The sequence below is a fragment of the Notolepis coatsorum genome (genome assembly GCF_963971535.1).
Source record: "Notolepis coatsorum genome assembly, chromosome: 16".
Lineage (NCBI taxonomy): Eukaryota > Metazoa > Chordata > Actinopteri > Aulopiformes > Paralepididae > Notolepis > Notolepis coatsorum.
Window position 1 is genome coordinate 40,308,160 of NC_140180.1, and position 22,839 is coordinate 40,330,998.

The 22,839-nt window shown below is 43.8% G+C and overlaps 1 protein-coding gene across 5 annotated transcripts in view; it reads left to right on the plus strand.

Moving 5' to 3' along the window:
- The window catches only part of rnf130 (ring finger protein 130), a 91,942-nt gene that overhangs the window by 20,817 nt on the left and 48,286 nt on the right, over positions 1-22,839 (plus strand). For all 5 annotated transcript variants that reach the window (XR_014620641.1, XM_084331930.1, XM_084331928.1 and 2 more), the window contains exon 3: positions 1,972-2,166. Coding sequence is in view for 4 of the 5 variants with exons in the window: in XM_084331930.1 (XP_084188056.1) it covers positions 1,972-2,166 (195 nt within the window). In the remaining variant the exon portion in view is untranslated. The remainder of the gene's footprint in view (positions 1-1,971; positions 2,167-22,839) is intronic.

Sequence of the window (22,839 nt, forward strand, 5' to 3'; positions counted from 1 at the left end):
GACCCAATCTCTATTTTTCCCATGAGATCTACATTTATTCAAAGACCACTATAGTTTCCTCTTGTGCAGTCACATGTTTACCAGCTTGATGGACAGCCCCGCTACAGATTGAGCTAATTCAAAAGCACCACAGTGAATTAGTTGAGCAGCAGTGTTTCTGTTAAAGGAGTGAAATGAACTGGCTTCTTTAAAGGACAATCCCTCTCTGAAGCCTCTGATTGGCAGGTGGTACCTTTCAACGAGGAACACGACGGTGGTCTTCATTTTCCAATGTGACCCTGGGAACACTGCTTGGCAAGCCAAAAGCATCTGGAAAATTGGTCTCTCCTGTGTTTTAAGTTGCTTGATTACAGAGTAAAATTTGCCCACAGCCAGCTCTGTACATAATTGTCAGGCCAGAGATATACTTGGTCATTTACTGTACAACTGGGTTAGGACATTTATAGGGGCCAGTTTCGAATTGCAGTCTCCCGTTATGCCTCGGTCTGCTAAATTAGTTGAATGTTGCTTTGGAATTTCCCTTTTTAAGGATTTTAGTTCAACTGACTTTATTTTTAAAGGTCATATCAGTAAGAAATTTGATGGTTTGGAATGGGAACCATGTAGACTCAAACCAAGTTTGAGTCTACATGGAATAAGTACATACTTTAATGGTCTGTATTAATAGTAATGGTGAGGACCACTTTCACTCGAACATTCAATTACGTGCTTATTCCACAAAATTTTACTTGGTTTGAGTCTACATGGTTCTCATTTCAAACAATCAAATATCTTGCTGATATACAGTATGCCAGTTAAAGGTAGAATCTGCAACCGCCAAACGGCAACCTCTAGGCAAAAGAGCCCCACTTGGCATTACTTTGTTAAAATGTTTTATGTTGGTCTGATGTGTGATTTGGAGTTGAGTGAGGATAGGGTTGCTTATTGCTGGCCTCACCTCGGGCTCTTATCAAGAGAGGTCTGGAGAAATTCACAGAATAGCAAGTTACTGAACTCCATCCCACCATGTACCAGACCAAAGCACAATCAATTATGTAAAACCAAGTGTAATGGCGGGCCGTCGTACTAACACAATTGGCAGTGTTAGAGGGTGGGAAAGCCGGTGGGTGGGTCCTGGTCGTTGTAAACAGCGACTCCTACAGTTCGGTCGGGGCGCCTGCTCAGCGAGGAAAGGATCTAAGGGGGGTAGTGTGATCCTTCCACACGTTACACCCTCTCAGTGAGAGTCCGCGCTGCCAGGTGAAAAGAAGCGGTTGATTGGCTACACATGTGTCGGAGGAAGCATGTGATAGCCTCCACTCTCCCAGACCGACTGTAGGGGGTAGGTGCGCAGTGACCAGGAAGGGGATTGGGAATTGGCATAACGACTAACATTGGGATGGGAGAAAAATGGAGGAAAAAGGAGGGGGGGGGGAAAGATAAAAAAAAAAAAAAATGATAGTTTACTGACAGAATATACCTAGATTACAGCAAGGGCCCTAGCCTAGATCTCTGTAGAATGATGAGCTAGTATAAGTATTTATACAGGAGAGTAGACAAAACAAGTGGAACACTGACGTACATAATATGAATCGCAGAGAAATTTGGAATTATAGATATGATGTACAGAGGTATCTGGATAATGACGTAGACAGCTGTGTGTGTGTGTGTGTGTGTGTGTGTGCATATAGTACAGTATGTGTGTACAAGTTGATGTGGAGAGAGAGCGAGAGAGGGGTTGTGTGTAGATGGATATGTCTGGGAGTGAAGGCCATGTGTATGCGATTGTGTGTGTGATAGTAAGAGAGACTGAGAGAGTGAGGTAGAGATTGTGTGCATGTTAGAAAGAGAGAGAGAGAAGTGTGTTGGTAAATGTACCTATCCGATGATATTACACCTTTTATATGTATATTTAAATACCTTTTTAGGAGGGATTTTTAACTCACTTCTTCAACTCCCATCTAACCTCTGCGTCTCTCCCTCTATCTCCAGTGGTGGAGCGACAGGGCTGCGACCCCCACACGCGCTTCGTGGTGCCCCCGCGGACCCTCCACTGGGTGGCGCTGCTCCAACGGGGCAACTGCACCTTCAAGGAGAAGATCCTCAAGGCGGCGGCTTTCAACGCCTCCGCGGTGCTCATCTACAACAACTCCACGGCGGAGACCACCGTCAAGATGGGCCACGAAGGTCAGTATTACCATCATGTTAAAAGACGTCGGTATGAGTCCGTTATGTCGGTCGCGTCTCGGGTTGCTATTGTGAAAGAATGATATAACGGGGGCGGCTTGATGTCGGTGGAAACGTGCGACGCAGGAGGAGATGGAGGCCAGAGTACAATAACAAGACTGTGTGCCGTCGGAGAGAGAAAGATGCAAGGAAAAACAATGTGGGTTTTCTGGAGGGTAATTGGACTCCTGTACTGCATGCTGGATCTCAGCCACCACCAAGCATCACATGGCCACCCAGGCATGGTCGGGGTACCATTACTCTTGTTACGTACAGTATGCACACACACACACACACACACACACACACACACACACACACACACACACACACACACACACACACACACACACACACACACACACACACACACACACACACACACACACACACACACACACACACACACACATACTTCTACTCTACACATCATCCCACACTCTATAGAAAATGGTTTTACACTTGCCCCTTCGCCAAACCCACATCTTATTTTAGCCATGCTCTTTGACGAGCTACTGTATTATGAGAACACTCGGAGCACTTGACCTTGTAGCCTGTGACGTGATTTATCTGTTAACACGTACGGCAAAGGAATGAATGGCCGAATGAATGAGTGACTGACCGACTGGCTCGCTGGAAGCAAGAGATTTCAAGTCATGCTACGCCGTGTCATATCGGCATCAGCCGTTCCTTGAGGAACCCCACCGGCTAATTCAGGGCTAAATGTTAATGGCGGAATGAATCACGGAGAAGCAAAATGCCTAATGAGGTCTGAAAATTGTTAAACTGGGTGTTCTTTCAATGCAGTGATTTATTTGCACTAGTTTTTTGTGGTGAATTCTATTAGCTGGAAAGAATTTTTGACTGCTTGGCCGTTCCACACATAGCTATTTTTGGCCTGAGAATGAAGCGAGATAAGCAGTGGGAGAAAGAGAGAGAGAGAGAAAGGGACGAGGGGATACTAGCTAATGAGAGCCACTGAACGAACGGTAAGCTACCGTATAGGCCTAGCTACACACAGACAACCACACTGCCAACCCAAATTAACTCTCAGTCAGTCCAACAAACAACACTGGTCTGCCTTCCTTGGCGAGGGGGGGAGGGGGCTTAAGTGAAGGAGGGAGGAGAGAGAAGAAGGAAGAAGAGGGGGGATGACTCATAAGGTGCGACAGTGCTATCTGGATCAATGGACTTTTAAAAATAAATATAGAAAGGAGCCCATGACTAATTCATTAGGTCATTTTCTCCCATGAACACCGGATTCTGTGACGGTCCCCTCGAGTCCAGTGGCCCTTTCCCTATCGATTTGACCGAAAAGCATTTAATTCATCACACAACTGGATATACTTCATATATATACCGTTTTGCCTTAAGGTCGTTGTATGCAGTGTGGATGCACGCATGCGCTGAATGCGCTTAGAAGCAGTACGTGCACATTCCAGAAAGATGAGCAAGGCATGCTGAAACAGGATGTGTGTGCGTGCATGTGCAACTAGAGGAAGTGGCTTGTACGTAGACGAATCCTTATAAAACCCCTACCAGCGTTACAGATTCCCTTCTACAGTGTATTTCACCAACACTTAAACTGTGAGGTCATAGTCTCCGCAGTATCATTGCTTTTGCCCTTGGCCCGATCCGCCACATTCTAATGTGATCCCTCAGGAGCAGAGCCGTAACGGCATCCGACGTCCCAAAGCCAGCGAACGGACATGCAGGAAACATGCTCGCACATGTGTCTTTGCTGTTTACCTCTGCTGCGAGCCCTGGGTTAGCCAAGGAGATGGCCGATAACCGTCAGACGGGGTGGTGTGTTACTGCATGTCAGAGCAGAAGGTAGGGAGAGAGAGATAGAGGGTGGTGGTGGTGCTTTAGGCAGATTGCTCAGCTTGTTTTTTCCTGTCTTTTGCAATGCACATATTTCTCAATATTTTGATCTGTTTCCGTGGTTATGGGCAGATGGGGAGGGGAGGGGCAGAGTTAGCGAAAGTGTGGTCATTGGTTTTATATTTGTGTTTTTTACATTGCATACATATCAAGGTTCTGTATGTGTTGGGTGGGTCTGGTACACGGACACAGTTTTGTACTATGCTAAGATTGTTTGCGTGTCGTCAGTTCTCAAAACAGTGTGCCAAGGCACTGAAACTTACAAATATACAGTGTGTATATATATATATATATATATATATATATATATATATATATATATATATATATATATATATATATATATATATATATATATATTATATATATATAGGCCTATATATGTTTTTTTTATTACACTATGTTTATATATTGTGTATAGTAAAAATTTACAAATATCCAAGACTGTATGCAGTACCTTCATTTTACTATATAAAATTGATTAGCAATCAACAACGAGGTGTGACTTGGAGCAGTGTGTCTGGGGCAAGTGCCACACCACTTAAACGTTGCCAAACGTTTTAGAACTACTGCTCTCTGAGTGTACATGTCGGCGTACCATGTAGATCATGTTTCTATGACCCTTGAGTTGTGTTTTCATCAGCCCATTCATCAGCACATTCATCATCACATTCATCATCACATTCATCATCACATTCATCATCACATTCATCATTACATTCATCATCACATTCATCATCACATTCATCATTACATTCATCATCACATTCATCATCACAGTCATCATCACATTCATCATCACAGTCATCAGCCCATTCTTCAGCCCATTCATCATCACATTCATCATCACAGTCATCACAGTCATCAGCCCATTCTTCAGCCCATTCGTCATCACATTCATCAGCCCATTCATCATCTGCCTATTCATCATCACATTCATCATTACATTCATCATCAGCCCATTCTTCAGCCCATTCTTCAGCCCATTCATCATCACATTCATCATCACATTCATCATCAGCCCATTCATCATCACCACATTCATTCAAGATTCAAGAGGTTTATTGATCACATACATACCAGGGCATACAGTGAAATGCGGTTGGCCATGCCCGCTACGATTGTGCAAGAATATAATAGTAAATGGTAAATAAAATAAGTAGAATAGACATGATAAAATAGACATGTTAATAAATCCTGAGCTAATTGCAATACAATGTTGAGCTACGACATGGTTTGTCATCAGCCCATTAATGTGTGTGTGTGTGTGTGTGTGTGTGTGTGTGTGTGTGTGTGTGTGTGTGTGTGTGTGTGTGTGTGTGTGTGAGTGTGAATCACGGTCTGGAAGAGTGTGTGAACGTATAATAGGTCTGTTATCAGCAGCAATCTGTATTATGCCTTTGCGTTATCAATACGTCAGCATCGCTGTGTCTCTCCAGTCACGTGGCTGTCTGTGCAGTGCTGCCAGTATCCTGGTGCTGGTGAGGTGCGGGTGTTGTGGTGTCACAAACAGGTGAAGGTCACCCTTTTATATAGCGGCCCATTCCCATTAGGCAGGCTGAGAGACGGATGGATGGACAGGCAGACGTATACACAGACAGACGTATACATAGATGGGTACACTAGATGGAAGCATGAGTCATCAAGCAAAAGGCTGTTTGTGCTGCCCAGCAGTCTCAGATGGAACACACACACACACACACACACACACACACACCGTATTCACATACACATTCACACATGCTTACACACGCACATCTACCAACACAGTTATGCACATACTCTCACACACACACACACACACACACACACACACACACACACACACACACACACACACACACACACACACACACACACACACACACACACACACACACATTCACACACACACACACACACACACACATGCACGTACACATTTATACAGTATTCACACACGCTTATACAGTATTCACACACACACACACACACACACACATACACCTACAGTATTCACACACACACGCACATCTACCAACACACGGTTATGCACATACACACACACACACACACACACACACACACACACACACACACACACACACACACACACACACACACACACACACACACACACACACACACACACACACACACACACACACACACACACACACACACACACACACACACACACACACACACACAGCTTGGTGCCCTTATCTCTCACTCCCCTTCACGCAGAATCACTTTCACAATTTAGCCAACAAAACATAGACTCCATGCTGCATGATCACTTTAGCAAACAAGGTCAAGGCGATTTTACAGAACCTGCTGTTTATCTGCATTATGCTTTTTAATATGGTGTTCTGGTCTGATATTTTGAATCTCTTTTAAACATGGCACCGGGGACCAAAGTGAATTTAGTAGAGAGGAAAACAGCTACTGTATATCTCAAGTACTGAATGAATAGGCTAGAACTCCCACCAGTAGGGGACTACAGCCCCCTCAGCATCGACGGGGCACCGGTTGAGAGAGTGAACAGTTTTAAGTACCTCGGAGTCCACATATCCGAGGACTTGACATGGACCACACACATTGACAGTGTTATCAAGAAGGCACGGCAACGCCTCTACTTCCTTAGGCACCTAAGCAAGTTCCAAGTGAGTCAGAAGATCCTTAAGAACTTCTACTCATGCACAATAGAGAGCATCCTGACTGGCAATATCACCTCCTGGTTTGGGAATAGCACCGCACAAGACCGTAGCAGACTACAGAGAGTGGCCCGTTCAGCCGAACGCACAATTGGAGGTGGGCTTCCCACTCTCCAAGACATTTACAACAATGTAAATGCTGCATGGGTAAGGCTAAGAGAATAATCAAAGACTCCAGCCACCCAAACAACTGCCTCTTTGAACTGCTGCGGTCAGGCAAGCGATACCGGAGTCTCATGGCAAGCACAGAGAGACTCAGAAGAAGCTTCTATCCCAGGCCATCAGGATGCTAAATGACAATAACACTATGTAACAAACCATCAAATACACTCAAGCACATACATCCACACGCACACTCTGACTTTAAACAAACAACTCACTGCAGCACCCACTTTACCCACTTTAGACACCTAACACACTTTATATTGATTGGTAAAGAATTTGCACTAGTACAACTCATACCTCATCACACCTTACTGTAAATTGTACCTAAATTGTACCTCATTCCATTTCTGCATTGTACTGTATATTGTATTGTAACTCTGCATATTGTTTTCTACTCTGCATTGTACATTGAACACTTTTGTCTACGTACTTGACTTCTATTTTATACTTATTGTACTTATTTTATACTTATCTATTTTTATCTAGCACAATCTCTGGAGCAAAACAGAAAGAAGCATTTTATATAAAAGTACTCTGTATTTTTGTATGACAACTAATAAAGAAACTTGAACTTGAAACAGTAAAAGGGGATCTCTGGAATGCTGTACGCAGACAGAAATTAGCTGTTTCGCTGCGGTTCTGCCCTCCACATTAACAATGGAAAACCTATTCTAGACTCCCTGTGGGGCACTTTGTTTTAAATAGCTCTTTGTGTCGGTGATGAGCATGGAAATGCATTCTTAACAATCACAAAGATTTTTAATTGGGGCATTATTTATTTCTCTACTGCAGCTGTAATGGCAGGACTTTGAATGTCTTCGTTCAAAAAGGCATTTTTGTTGCAGTGGAAATGTCCACAAGTTACAAGTCAAAAACCCTTAATTTGCTGAATACAATTCATGTACCACAGTATGACTGACACGTTTGGCACATCAGCAGGAAGTCGCATGCACAGCCACAGTGGCAGTTTACTGCTGCCCAGGTGCCACAAGGAAGCGAATGTGACTTGTCAAGATGTGAGCCCTCGGTAAACAGACAGACTCTGAAATGTTGAGAATTTGGACCATTTCAACAATTTCAGGGTAAATGTTTGACAAATAAGTGGCATGGATTTTACATTTAGGTAGCCTAATATTAAATGTTTCTCAAGTCAAATGAAATGACATGACGTAATGTATACACAACCGGGAACCTGCAAAGCAACAGTAGGCTACCACAAGTAGTAGACGGTAGACCATCACTCTCCAAAAAAATACATGTCACCTCTTGTACTGTATCTCATGTACTGTATATGATAAAGCCACTCAAAACCTGTGAGAATGCAAAGTGCACCCTTTGTTGCATCAAGAAAGCCTGCGACGCAAGGGAATTGGTTATGATTTTCTGACGGACCAAAATACAAAGGCCTATGTCATTCCTGGTCCTGTATTAGGTGTGTTAGCTTATTAACAGTGCTTACGTCACTCTGCAAGGAGAGGTTAGAAGACGAGTGCATCTTAACTTTCATTCAGTTATTTTATTTGTTTTAAGAGGGACAAGCACATTGATGAACATTCATAGAACATAAAATGCATATAGAACGTAAATGCACCAAACCAATTATAGCCATACATAGAAAATATACATATACATCTGGGAAAATATAAACATGTTCATTAACACATTGGGCGCCATGGGTTATATCCATCAATATACCCAGTCTGCCACCGTTGAAAGCCTATGGAGATGTTTACCTTCTTTGCAGGGCTATAACTTTTTAAATTGTATTGCTATATTGACATTACTATGGCCCATTCAACATCGATTATCGTTCAGGATGTGGGAACGTTATAATTTTTTCATTCATACATTGTTGTGTTAATACCGTCTAGAATATAAGTATGTTTTTAGACAGTATAGCAGTAATTCCAAAAACGAGAGTTATAGGCCCTGACGCATATGATAGATTATCGATTGGCTTTTCTTTCCTATACACGCTACATTAAAAAATTCAAATGCATATGATCGGTATACATTATGCTTCATCATGCGTGAAGGAAAGGGGGGGGGGGGTCATTTATAATTCCTTGATCGTCAGTAACGGCTTTATTTAGTATGGGTTGATATATTGATCAGATGGTTTGCAGTGAAATGAATAAACAATCGGGCTGAAAATAACGTTACTGTCCTCTTACCGTTCGCCGATGAGACTGGAGGAAAAAGATCCCAAATATTTGACGCCGATCTCCTACATCCACTTCCGGTTTTGGCGAGAGTGTAACTCGCCCGACCATCCATCAGGCGGCGGTATTGAGGCGTTGCAATCTCATACAGGGTCCCGCTGGAGTCCGGAGGTTGGCTGGATGAATTATGAATGCCATGGCGAAAAAATTTAATATTGATCCCAAAAACGGCGTAAGTCGTTCTTGGCGTTCAACGCATGGCAGGCAAAAACGGCGTAACTCGTTCTTGCCGCAGGATGTGTTAAGACAGCCTCACATAGTTTATATCAATGTGTATAGGTCTGATTTGAGACTAGCCATACTTTTAGCTGACTTTTGAAAGAACTATAGGTTGGGCATTCTCTTATTGTTGGGGGTAGACTGTTCCACAGATCACCACCTCTAATATGTGTACTACTGTGGACACAATAGTACAAATAAATAAAACTGTATTAAAAAAAATGGAATCCTTTAAAACACTCAAAACATAATTTAAAAACAATTACAGATTGTGGTGACCTGCTTGGTCACAAGTGCTCTAAATCAACCCATGGACACCTGTGCACATAATTTCAATGCCCCCTGCAATACCTCCCTTCCACGATTCAGGAGCACAGAAGCCAAAGGCATATCTACCCAGTTCAGTATAAACTCTAGGCACTTTAAGTATAAGCCAGTCATTAGTTAATTTACCATAGGGTCCAGAGGTCCATTCAAATAATGAAGTAATATAATTTGGACAATCTCCAATTATGGCTTTATATGACTCTTTCAATGTCCCATTCACAGTATACAAAGATAGAGAACGTTTCGTTTTACTAGTTCACTGCATTAGCTCTCTCTCTAGCTCAGCAGCTGTACCAGAATAATTGTATTATTTTTGATTATTTAAGTTTCAACAGTGTCAAAATACGTTGTAATTTTATTAATAAAGAATGTTCCATGTCATCTAATATCATATTCCATTACTATTCCAGATAGTTTAGGTTTTTGCTGTGGTATCGTTTTAGAATCGGTATCGTGATACTTGCTGGTGGAATGAATGAATGAATGAATGAAAACTTTATTTAACAGATTGCAGAATGGGTACAATACAGTACGGCTCAATACACACAATTGTTAAAGGGATGCAGACCAGAGAAAGACGTTTGTCTTGTTTACATCAGGGTCCCCCATTTTCAATTCATATCGACATTTATGACATACACAACATACATGACATTTATGGCATAGGGACATACAGGTATTTAGTACTGATACATTTGTGACATAAACGATATTCAAATATACAGTACTGTTACCCATAGATCCTGACAGAGTATATACATATGATGGGGAGGGGACTGTACATTAGGAGGGGGTGGGTGGGTGGGAAAGAAATATACATACAGTGGGGTGGAGACTGTCCATTTGGAGGGGGTTGGTGGGCGGGAGAGAAATATACATACGGCGGGGAGAGAATATATACATGCGGTGGGGAGGAGACTGTCTATTAGGAGGTGGTGGGGGGTTTGGGCATTTACGGTGGCCAGTTTCGAATTGCAGCCTCCCGTAGGTGCTCTTTAAGAGCGGTTTTGAATGTGGGTAGGGATTCACATTCCTTTACAGCTTTGGGTAGGGCGTTCCACATTGATGTGGCATAATTGCGAAACGTGTTTAGTCCCTTGTTTGAGCCGAATCTGGGTTTAACATGATTTGTTGAGCTTCCTCTGGTGTAGTGGTTGTGGTATTCACTGACCTTTGGGAAGTATTTTGACATGTACATGGGTACCTTAGTCGTATAGTGTATCTTGTAGACCAGGCCCATTGCAAGTTGCTGTACTCTGTCTGTCGTCTACTCTAAGCCATCCTAGGTTGTCAAAGTGGGCAGGGGTGAGGTGGGTTCTGGGGGTAAGGTCAAGTAGTAGTCTGACCAGTTTGTTTTGTGATGTTTGTAATCTTGTTTTTAGCGCCTTTGAGGTGCTTTGGTACCATGAGGTGCAAGCATAGTTGTAGTACCCTTGAATGAGTGCTCCTGCCAGAGTCTTCAGGGTATTCTTGTTTACCAGAGAGGAGATCCGGTACAAGAATCTAGTTCGTTGGTTGACCTTTTTTTATTACATTGGATGCCATTTTGTCACAGGAAAGATTTGCCTCTAGGATGGAACCCAGGTAGGTAATTTCGTCTTTCCTTGTGACAATATTGTCCCCCACTGTAACTGAGAAGCCGTCGGCCTTTCTGAGTTTGTTATTTGAACCAAAGAGAATGGACTCTGTTTTGCCCATGTGTAATGATAGTTTGTTATCAGCGAGCCATATGCAGATTTTGCCTAGTTCCGAGCGGAGGATTTTTTCAACCTGCAACTTGTTCTTGTCAGAGACCAGCAGGGCTGAGTCGTCCGCAAACAGGAACAAGTTGCAGTCACAGGCTGACGACATGTCATTTGCATAAATAAGAAACAGTAGCGGTCCTAGTATGCTTCCTTGTGGAACACCACAGCTCACTGTGAGGGGGGGGGGATAGAGTACCGTTAACCTCCACCATCTGTTCTCTCCCCTCCAGGTAGGATTGCATCCAGCTCACTGATAAACCAATTGCTTTTAGCTTGTCAATCAGAATGGAGTGATTGACAGTGTCGAAGGCCTTTTGTAGGTCCAGCATGACCATGCCGCAGTATTTGCCCGCGTTCACCTCTTGTTTGATGTGGTCGTTCAAATAGAGAAGGCATGCGTCAGTGGAGTGGGACGTTCTGAAGCCAGATTGGAATTCGTAGATTCGATTTTTTTCCGCCAGGTACTTTTCGACCTGTTCGTAGACTATTTTCTCCATGACTTTCGAGATGGAGGTAAGAATAGAGACAGGGGAGAGCTCCAGTAGCTCACCACGTACCGCAAGTGCTATTTCAGCGCCGTGGACAACCGTGCTCGTCACGGATCTGGGGCTGAGCGAGTTCGAATCCCGGACTGCAGCCGTGCCTTTCCCAGAGTGTCTTCCCCCCCATCTGAACCCTTTCAGCCTGCTTCTGTCGGTCGAACTTGACCAAGTATAAATGCGATAAACGTATAAAAGAGCCAGGGAAATGGCCAAAGTTTAAAAAAAAAAGAATAGAGACAGGGCGGTAGTTGCCTGGGTCTAATTTGCTGCCCTTTTTGTGCAGAGGGGTCACTCTAGCAATTTTGAAGTCCTTGGGGACGTGTCCCTGTTTTATAGAGAGGTTTATTATGTGTGTGATGACTGGGGTGATGGCGGCTGCTGAGTCTCTGAGGAATTTGGAGGGGATGTTGTCATGGCCAGTGGCCTTGTTAGGTTGGAGGGCGCTAAATCTTTTGAGTACCTCATCGGTTGTTACCATTTCTAGTTTGAAGTCGTCTTTGTGGACCCCTAGGTTTTTGTAGTATGCTACTATGTGTTCTACCCCATAATGCCCTGAGTGGGAGGGTAGTTTGTTTACCAGTGTTGTGGCTATGTTTGTGAAGAAGATGTTTAAGTAATTGGCTACATCCAGCTTGTCTGTGATGAGCGTGTTGTCCGTCTTTATGTTTATGTTTGAGAATCTGGTTTTAAGTTTTTTACTGCAGCCTAGTTGATTATTGAGTAATTTCCAAAGTTCACATGGTTTGTTTTTGTTTTCCTCAGTTTTGTCATTGATGAAATTTCTTTTTGCGGTTTTGATCATGGTGTTTACGTAATTTCTTAGTCTGTTTCTTTGAATTTTTTGTTCAACCACGTGGGCTTGGAGTTCACTGTTTGAGCTTTTGGAAAGCTTTGTCTGACTTTTATGAAGGTATCGAAGTCGGTATCGAATCGGTATCGAAGTCAAAATTGTGGTATCATGACAACTCTTTTTGGCAAGAATGCTCACATGGTATATAAATCTTGCCAAATATTTGACTCTTTCAATGTCCCATTCACAGTAGATATACAAAGATAGAGAACAACATACATTTTGTTTAACTTGTTTTACTAGTTCACTGCATTAGCTAACATTAGCTAGCTTAGCTGGTTGATGGCGGCCCAATTCAGCCGAGTAACTAGTGTCTGTGTGTGTGTTTGGGTCTGTGTAAAATATGAAGGATGATGAAGCATACACACACACATACATGTTCTGCTCCAGCAGTGTAAACCATGCAACTTCATCAAATTGAAATATGTATCCCCAGTCCTTTCCACACACACACACGGTACTTGAACATGCTCTCTCTCTTTAGGCCTATTTTCCCCATCACAAACACAAATTCTGGCCCGATAGACTTAATAAGTTAACCTGTATCACGGCTGTTTGCCCCTCCAGGCGCCAGTCCACGTGTGCTTCCTGGCTGTTGGACAGTGGTGTTCTGGACTCGTCACATAAAGCTAATGATTGATGAGAGCAGGCAGCAGCAGCAGGCCATTGTTTTGACTGACTGTGATCTCCTATCGATCTCCAGCCAGTAGAGTGAACCATAAGAGCAGGTTATTTGGTGATAACTGGAAGCCTATGTAGCGAGCATGTGTGTGTGTGTGTGTGTGTGTGTGTGTGTGTGTGTGTGTGTGTGTGTGTGTGTGTGTGTGTGTGTGTGTGTGTGTGTGTGTGTGTGTGTGTGTGTGTGTGTGTGTGTGTGTGTGTGTGTGTGTGTGTGTGTGTGTGTGTGTGTGTGTGTGTGTGTGTGTGTGTGTGTGTGTGTGTGTGTGTGTGTGTGTGTGTGTGTGTGTGTGAGAGAAAGAGAGAGAGAGGATTCTTCTTCTGTGCAATGTGTTATCACCGGAGAGTGATTGTGTGAGCCAGTTCCCACGTCCTCTAGGGTGATGTAAAGTGCATGTGCGCAGGTTAAAGTACCGCTTTATTGGGGATTATGGAACAGCATAGACATTTTCCGATTTTTTGAATGTCGGGAAATGGAAGATTCTATTTTCTGGCTGTAGTGTGCTTCAGATCCAAAATAGGCATACTTGGGTTAATTAGGGATGTCGGGATTAACCGGAAAATGTCACGGTTTCCAAAAGACTCCTCTCGCGTGTCACTTTGTTTGTGTGTGCGTGAGTTCCACTGCTAACGTTATCACAAGCAAAGAGGAAACATGGCTGTGAGAATGGTAGAGGGAACTGACATCCCAGCCTTATATGAGCCTTTCATTACCACACTACAGACGGTTAACCCTTTCACTACCACACTATAGAAGGTTAACTCTTTCACTACCACACTACTACAGGCGGTTAACCTTTGTAGTGTGGTAGTGAAAGGGTTAAACCGCCAGTGTTTGAGCATCTTGGATATCTAAAAAATTACCAGGGGGTTGTTGAAGAAAGAAATACGATTTGCAAACCATGCTGGTGAAAAGTGACGAAGGGTCCAACACGTCTAGGCATCATCAAGATCAACATGCCCATGTCAAGGTTAAAAAACGAAACTAGCTAATGTACTAAGCTGGCCCAAAGCATTTAAACTCACCCTGGAGCAGTTCACAGCAGAGCAGTCCTCAGTGTGCATTTACTATAGTTTTCATTTGAGTTGATTGATTTAAAAAACATTATAAATAATTTTTAAGTAGCTAAACGTTACACCATAAAAACTGGATAGTTGATGATGGTAAATAGTTCAGTTCCTAATTCGTTAGCTATATTAGAAATCTAACTTTAAGACTGCTTAGGCCCCTCACTCTCTCCCTCTCTGACAATAACTGTAGGAGGCTTGAAAGGACAAGGATGAGCCTTTCAAAATACACATAATTGATAAGCAGAAGTAATGAAAATAACCACACACAAAGCGCTGTTCCTGTATTATAGCATCACCTTGGGGAAATCTAGTTGTGGTGGCGGGTCACCACAAATAAATGTACGCATGAGGAAACAGTGTTTTAACTTCCACCGTGGTGACATTTGGGAACAACCTGAGTGCTTTCACCCACAATGTCCCTGGAGTCTCTTTCCAAAACTACGCAAGTCACATGGTTGCAGACCAAGGGAGCCAGACGGTAGACCTGAATAAACAAATAGTCAGCGTCACATAGACCTCGCCCTCTTTCTGTACTTCCCCCTCATCCCTCCCTCTGCTTGTCATATTGCTCAGATCAAAGGTGCCCTCGATCGCTCCGCCCCACCCCCTGTGCGCCTGTGTGCCACTGACTTCCAAACGCGCTGAGTCAGCCTGGTGCTGAAGGGCACCTCTAGGAGGGCTTCCACACAGGAGGGAGATCGATAGCCTAATGACTTTTACCGTCGCTGCCCGGCGTTTACCATATCGGGGCTTATTTGCCTCTAGGGCTGCGACAACTAATCAACTAATAAGCGATTATAGAAATAGTTGCCATCTATTTTCATTATTGATTAACTGAAGATGGCCGTCTATGTTATGATGCACGTCTGTGGTCTGTTGTTGAAGCCGTTTGATGTATATTTGTCTGTTAAAGCTGCAGTAGGCAACTTCTGAGAGAGTGGGTTTACCTGCCCAGCAGGTACAAAGGTTTTCCACAGACTCCCAGAGGCCCTAGCAGTTTCAAGATGAAATAATTATAATAATAAAATATATTTCCCAGATCGGCAGGTGGTTTTACATATCTGTGTGTACTTTTAGAGGCGAGGAACGACGTGATAGTGGTCTTAGTTTATCAATGCTACCCTGGGAACACCACTTGACAGCCAGAAACATCTGATTGGCTATTGACGCAGGGAGCTTGAAAGAAAAGCGTCGCTCTAACTGTCGTTAAGAGCAGCCCAGACTGCTTGTCATCGCCCATGTTGTTGTGTGAAAGCACTATTTCTTCCCGTGACTCTCTTGACAGGTGTTCGAAAGCATCAAGCCGCCCCGGGCAGTTTGGTTAAATGCAAAGGTGCTGCTGTGATGCGGTTGTTTTTCAATATGCATTAGAATGAGTGCTATGCCTGATAATATTCCACTAGAAATACTATGGTGAATCCATACAGTTTTTCTGTGGTAAATCTATAGTGTGTGTTTAAAACAGGAATCACTGCAGTATAGCATATATGTGGTCTCTATAGTGTATGCAAAGTAAACAAAGCAAATGTTTTTTGAAATAGGAATATGGTTTTACTTTTGTATGGGCAAGTGTCCATGTGCTTTTGTTGCCTGCATAATTTTCTTTTATGGAATACTCTAGCACCCCATACAGCAGTGCTATTTTTGTTATTCTAAAATTGCACCCAGTGGGTGGACTCAGTGAGCCTATACAACAGCAGTGGTGGGTTGTCTTGGGTTGTGGTGGGGTGGGAGGGGGTCGGGCGATCGAGACAAATGGCCTCGGTGCATGCAAGACCAACGTCCTGTCGGCCAATCCGTCAACAACGAGGCAAAGGTAAACTGCCCATGAGGTCCCTCTGGTCATCTCTGCCACTGACGCATGGGCTCTCACCACCAAGAGACACGGTGTGCCCGGCACGCACATGTACACATACGGTACATACGTGTAGGTGCATTGAAGGCAGAACACAGTAGACAGGACATCAGACAGACATAGACAGACATAGACAGACGGGTAAACACACACACACACACACACACACACACACACACACACACACACACACACACACACACACACGCACACGCACACGCACACACGGATATGGACTATACCAGATCAGCCACTCAGACACACATACATGAGAGCCCTGTACCTTTAGCTGCTTTTAGCAGTAAGGCAAGCCTCACTAAAGAGCCTTAAGGGAAAGCAAGGAGTCCTCTGGAGTAACATGATACCTCTGAGCAGCAGAGGCAGGCAGCTGACGTGGCCCCCATCTTTAAGGCCTGCTGCCATGGTGAAGGAGTTGAAGTGTCTCTATCACTACTAGCCCTACATTATTTAATTAAACCTAAGGGCTTAACGATTCATGTCGATTAGATTCTGATCATTTAAAGGGGCACCTCACCAAAAAAGAAGGCTGACTTCCAAAACTGTAAACGGTTTTACACACATTCCTTTCATAGTTTGACGGCTACTGAGAATTAATGAGTTGGCATGTCCTCCGGTGATGTCATCGGAGGACATTGAATCGTTTAGTTTTTTGTCGTATTAGTTAAAGCTCACTGAGAACATTTTGATGGTAAAAATGGCAATATTTTTGAATATGATTGAAGCTGCAACTGATATTATAATTTCTTTTTAAATAAAAAATTTTTAAATAATTGTTTTAATGTATTTTACATGTAACAAGACAATACAATAACAATAATGATAACAAATAAAATACGAATTAAATAAAATCAATTAAATTATACATGACAATGGGATCACAAGACGGGGAGAATAGGAAAATAAATATTACTATATATATATATATTAGGGATGTCCGATATTGGCATTAAAATGTGGTATCGGAAATTATCGGTTAAAAAAATAAAATCGGAAATTAATAGTTGGACAATATCGGTATATCGGTATCGGTAAAAAAAACAATATCGAACTTCGCTAATATATATATATATATATCTATAGAGTGAAACATCCCAAGCCCCCATCCGCCCCAACCCCGACAGCCACGGCCCCCAGCCCATGAGAACCCCCAATCCAGCATCCCAGGGAACAAGAACATCACGCCTCAATGACACTCCGACTCCCCGAGACCCCGGACCCCCACCAGCCCAAAGCCATGACCATCAAAAACCACAACAAACAAGGGCCCCAAACACTCCACCCCGAATACACAAGCATATATAGAGATACAATTATAATAATACAATTATAATGCTAAGTTACATTTCTTACCCCACTCCAGGACCTCTCAGGACCAACCATCCCGGTCTCGCTCTGCTGTTAGATGGGGGGCGGCGTGGCTCAGGGGTAGAGCGGGTCGTCCAATGATCGAAGGGTTGGTGGTTCGAATCCCGCTCAAGCCCATGTCCATCCCACTGCCGTTGTGTCCTTGGGCAAGACACTTAACCTACTTGCCTCGTATGAATGTGTATGCATGTGAATGAATGTTGGTGGTGGTCGGAGGGGCCGTAGGCAATGATTATTCGCCACGCTTCCGTGAGTCTGCCTCAGGGCAGCTCTGGCTGCAATTGTAGCTTACCACCACCGGTATGACTGTGTATGTATGAACGAATAATGGACTCTGTAAGCTCTGGGGTGTCACGAAGAGCGCTATATAAATCCAATCCATTATTATTATTAGATCATTGACTTTACTCTCCCATGTGTGTACGTGGCATAGTGGGCAAGGCGCTCGCCACGAATACTGGAGACGCTGGGCTCGCCTGTTAGAGCCCAGCGCTCCACATTGCTTTCAGTTTAGCTGGTCGTCCGTACTAATACACATTGGCCGTATTAGGGGGTGGGAAACTGATGGGTGGGGAATCGGGCGTTGTGGACAGCGACTCCTACAGGTCGGTTGGTGCGCCTGCCCAGTAGAATCAGGAAGTGTCGGTGGCAGCGTGAGCCTCCCACGCGTTACTCCTCGCCACTGAGAGATCGAGCTGCGCAGGTGAAAAGATGCGACTGCTGTTACCTCAAGTACCGGAGGGGACTCGTGCTATGTATGACTTAGTCCACATTGCAGCCGACTTGTGGGAGGCAAGAAACAGCGACCGTGACAGGGGAGGGTTGAATTGGATGATACGAAAATTGGGATGGGAGAAAATATAGAAAATGGGAGAAAAAGTGGATAAAAAAAAAATACTTTACTCTCCCAGCTGCCGATGCCCACAAACTAATGTTAGATTCCCTGGACTCCAATTACCCGGGCTGTGGATATCTCTAAATAAATTACATCTAAGAATGTTAAGGCCAAGTTGTTTCCATCTCACAGCTATCAACTTTTTGGCTGCTGTAAATCCAGCAAAATTTGTATTTTTTGCTGTATAGGGGCCGGCAGCTGGGAGATATCATTCAGGAGTAGTGTCGTTGCGGATATTGGTATTGTCAAAGAACATATGTCCGAACGCTTAGCGGTTATGGTCTTCCAAAATTTTGCGACCGGTAGACATTCCCAGAACATGTGCAGGAAAGTGCCAGTGGCCCCCAGGGTGCACATGGTGCATCGGGAGTCAGCCAAAAGACCCATCATACATAATTTCCTAGGGGTGAGATATGTTCTATGAATATAGTTAAAGTGTATTTGGGTGGTGATTGGGGTTACGGGAAGGTCATAAAACTTCATAAAAAGTCTTGAAACGCACAAAGGCCGGTCCTATCATACACATCCCCCAGGGTGTGGACTCCTTTCCTCTCCCATTGAGAGTTGTTAACACATTAATTACCAAAAACAAGAATTCTCGTTTCTGTGCCAAAACCGCTCAGTGCCATAAACGAAGATTCTCGTTTCTGGGTCGTTTTTCCTTTTTTTTCGATTTTAATACCCTATTCAATCTCAGGGAGCTGTGTGTTGCCTGAAAATGCATAGTGGGAATCTGAAGGTGCAGTACCGGCCGCATCCTACCAGGCGGCGGTATCGAGCACCATTTCTAACATTGTATCCTGGGCTGTGGAATGACCCCAGGTCTCGGATAAAATGTTTTCTTCTCGGGGAGGCGCACAGTTCTGCCGGTTACATTGAAGCCAGTCAACTATGCTCGATCCGTATGTTATGGTCGTTTATGCCGTCGAGCAAATGGGGATTGGATCTACCAGATGGCGATCAAGAAATTGGAATATTCTTTTTGGATTACTCCTGGCCAAAGGTAAGGGCGATTTGACATCAATTCTAGCTTGATCCTGCAATGCTTTCATAGCGATCGGGCTGTGCGAATGCCATTACTGACGATCGAATAATCAGAAACAACCCCCCCCCCCCCCTCCCCTTTCATGCATTCATGATGGAACATAATACCTATAATGTGGATTTGAATTCGGAACAATAGCGGGTTCAGGCGAGGAATGCTAGCGTCTACAATGTAATTGACGTGTAGGGCTATAACTCAGCATTTCATGAATTACGCTAGACCGTTCTAAAACCATACTTATATTCACCACGGTATAACACAGGAACGTATGGATGGAATTTTCTTTAAATGTTTTGCATCTTGACTGGAAAAAACCCAGTGTCAAATGACTATAGTACTGTATCCATAGCTATAATATAGAATATGGTTATAGTTCTACAAACAAGGTGACCAATTACATTGGGTTAATGTGTGACATGAGGCAATGACTTCCCGGAAGAGGCGTGGCACTGAAAGTGTTAATGGGTTTATGCGCTATAAATAATAGTTGGCTATGAAATATTGGGGTGTCGAGGTGCCATGGGCATTTGATGGTACAAGATCTCTGCGTTACGCCATGTCTGAATCACTTGGGAGATGATAGAACCAAATCGTAATTGGCATTTTTTAATCGAGGTGTTGGAATAAATTATGTCATGTAGTCTTAGTGGGGACTGGGGAGACTGTTGCTTCCTCCAAGGTGCGCCACGATACGGCAACCTCAGGGTCAAACCAGTTAATCAAGGGCCTCAGTGAGAAGGACCAGAAATATAATTTGAAATCAGGGATTGCTAGACCCCCATGCCGTTTCCTGCGCTGAGCAGTGGTTCTTTTGATTCTCTGTCACTTGTCGTTCCAAATTTATTTAGATATTGTAGATTGTAGTTTGCGCCAGTAGTCAGTTGGGGGGGGGGGTAAGGGGAGCATTGAACTTATAAAGTTAACTCTGGGTAATATATTCATTTTGATAATCGATGCTCGGGCCTGCAGTGAGTTGGGGAGGTTTGACCACCAATTGAGATCCTGGAGTATTTTATTGTATGTGCCTGTATAATTGTGCCTACCAGTTTGATTCAGGATGGGAACAATTTCGATGCCGAGGTATTTTAAATGTTCAACTACAGGGATGTCTGCTGGGAGGTCGACAGCTCTGGCCGACTCATTAAGGGGCAGGCATGCAGATTTGGGCCAGTTGATTTTGAAACCTGATAGTTCACCAAATTCGTCTATTATCTTAAGCAAGTTTGTGACCGACTTGGATGGGTCCTGCATAAAGATCAGTAAATCGTCTGCATAAAGAGCAATCTTGTGAGAGGTATCTTTAATTGTTATGGGGACAATTTCTTCTGTTTGTCTTATAAATTGAGCTAATGGCTCCAGGGATAGTGCAAAAAGCCCGGGGCTTAAAGGACAACCCTGTCTAGAAGACCTTGAGACTTAGAAGAGAAGGAAGAAGATCTTGCCAGTCATTATCATTGCTGATGGAGTAGCGTAGAGTACTTTATTCATATGAATACACTCCTTTCCCAGTCCCATTGCCTCCAGTACCACCCATAGGTATGTATTCCAGTCTATCGAAGGCTTTCATGGCACCCAACGATAGGACTGTGACTGGTGTTTTATTATCCTTACTAGTGTCGATTATATACATTTACATTTACATTTAGTCATTTAGCTGACGCTTTTATCCAAAGCGACTTACAAGTTCTGTGCGACAAGACAGCAAGAAGGGTATAACTCTATCAGCTGAGTAACAATGTTCATCAAAGTGTTGCGTGTTACAGTGTAGGTTAGTTTATTAGGACAAGTGCATGACAGTAAGGTTAGTCGGGGTTAGATTTTTTTTATTTTTTTTTATTTATCATTTCAGATAATGGTTGAAGAAGTGAGTCTTTAGTCGACGGCGAAAGATTGGACGGGATTCGGCTGTCCTAACTGGGATGGGTAGTTCATTCCACCATTGTGGGGCAAGGACTGAGAATAGGCGGCTTCTCTTTGATGACCCTCTGGGAGCTTGGATAGGAGTAGATCTGAGGCAGCCAGAAGATGCAGAGCGTAGGGGTCTTGAGGGTGTGTAGTTAGAGACCATTGACCGGAGGTAGGCGGGAGCGGTTCCCTTTGCCGCACGGTATGCTAGGTCGAGGGCCTTGAAGCGGATACGTGCAGCAATGGGGAGCCAGTGCAGGTCCCTAAGAAGTGGGGTGACATGGGCCGACTTCGGTAGGTTTGAGATCAGGCGGGCCGCTGCGTTTTGAATGAGTTGAAGAGGCTTGGTGGCAGTGGCCGGGAGGCCAGCTAGCAGTGCGTTGCAGTAGTCGAGGCGGGAGATGACTGTTGATTGGACGAGGAGTTGGGTGGCTTCTTTTGTCAGGAAGCCACCCAACAGGAAGCCACCCAACAACCTTCTATGGTTATCCACAGTTAAGCGGCCCCGAATAAAACCGGTTTGGTCACATTGTACTAGCCATATATTTTTGTAGACGACGGGCCAGGATCTTGGCAAATATTTTGAGGTCGGCGCCGAGGAGACTTAAGGGCCTATAGCTACCACAGTCATTTGGGTACTTGTCCTTCTTAAGGAGTAGAAAAATAAGAGCTATATTTACATCCCTTGAGAATCCCCCTTGTTCAATGGAGTGTTTAATCATCTCGTGCAATAATGTGCCTAGTGGGTCCCAAAACGCCAGGTATAGTTCAGGTGGGATTCTATCCCAGCCGGGTGCTTTGCCCCTCTGCATCTCTGCAATTGCGTCTGAGTTCTAACAGAGTGATCGGCCTCCCCAACTCCTTAGCCTTATCCTCGGATATCCTTGGCAGCTCAAGTCTGCTGGTAAATGTCTTGAATTTAGATTGATTAAAAGTGACTTCTGAACTATATAAATGGGAATACAATGATCTAAAGGTGTCATAAATCTTGTTTGAGTCTGTTGCCTCCTTGTACTGCAGGCCCATTTCGAAAATCCCTGAACTTGAACTTGCATCGGTTTGTGATAGATTATTAGTTACTGGGTATTTCAAAGTACCTCATATGTGGTACCATTTTGAAGCTAACAACTAGGGCTTTCCAATGATATA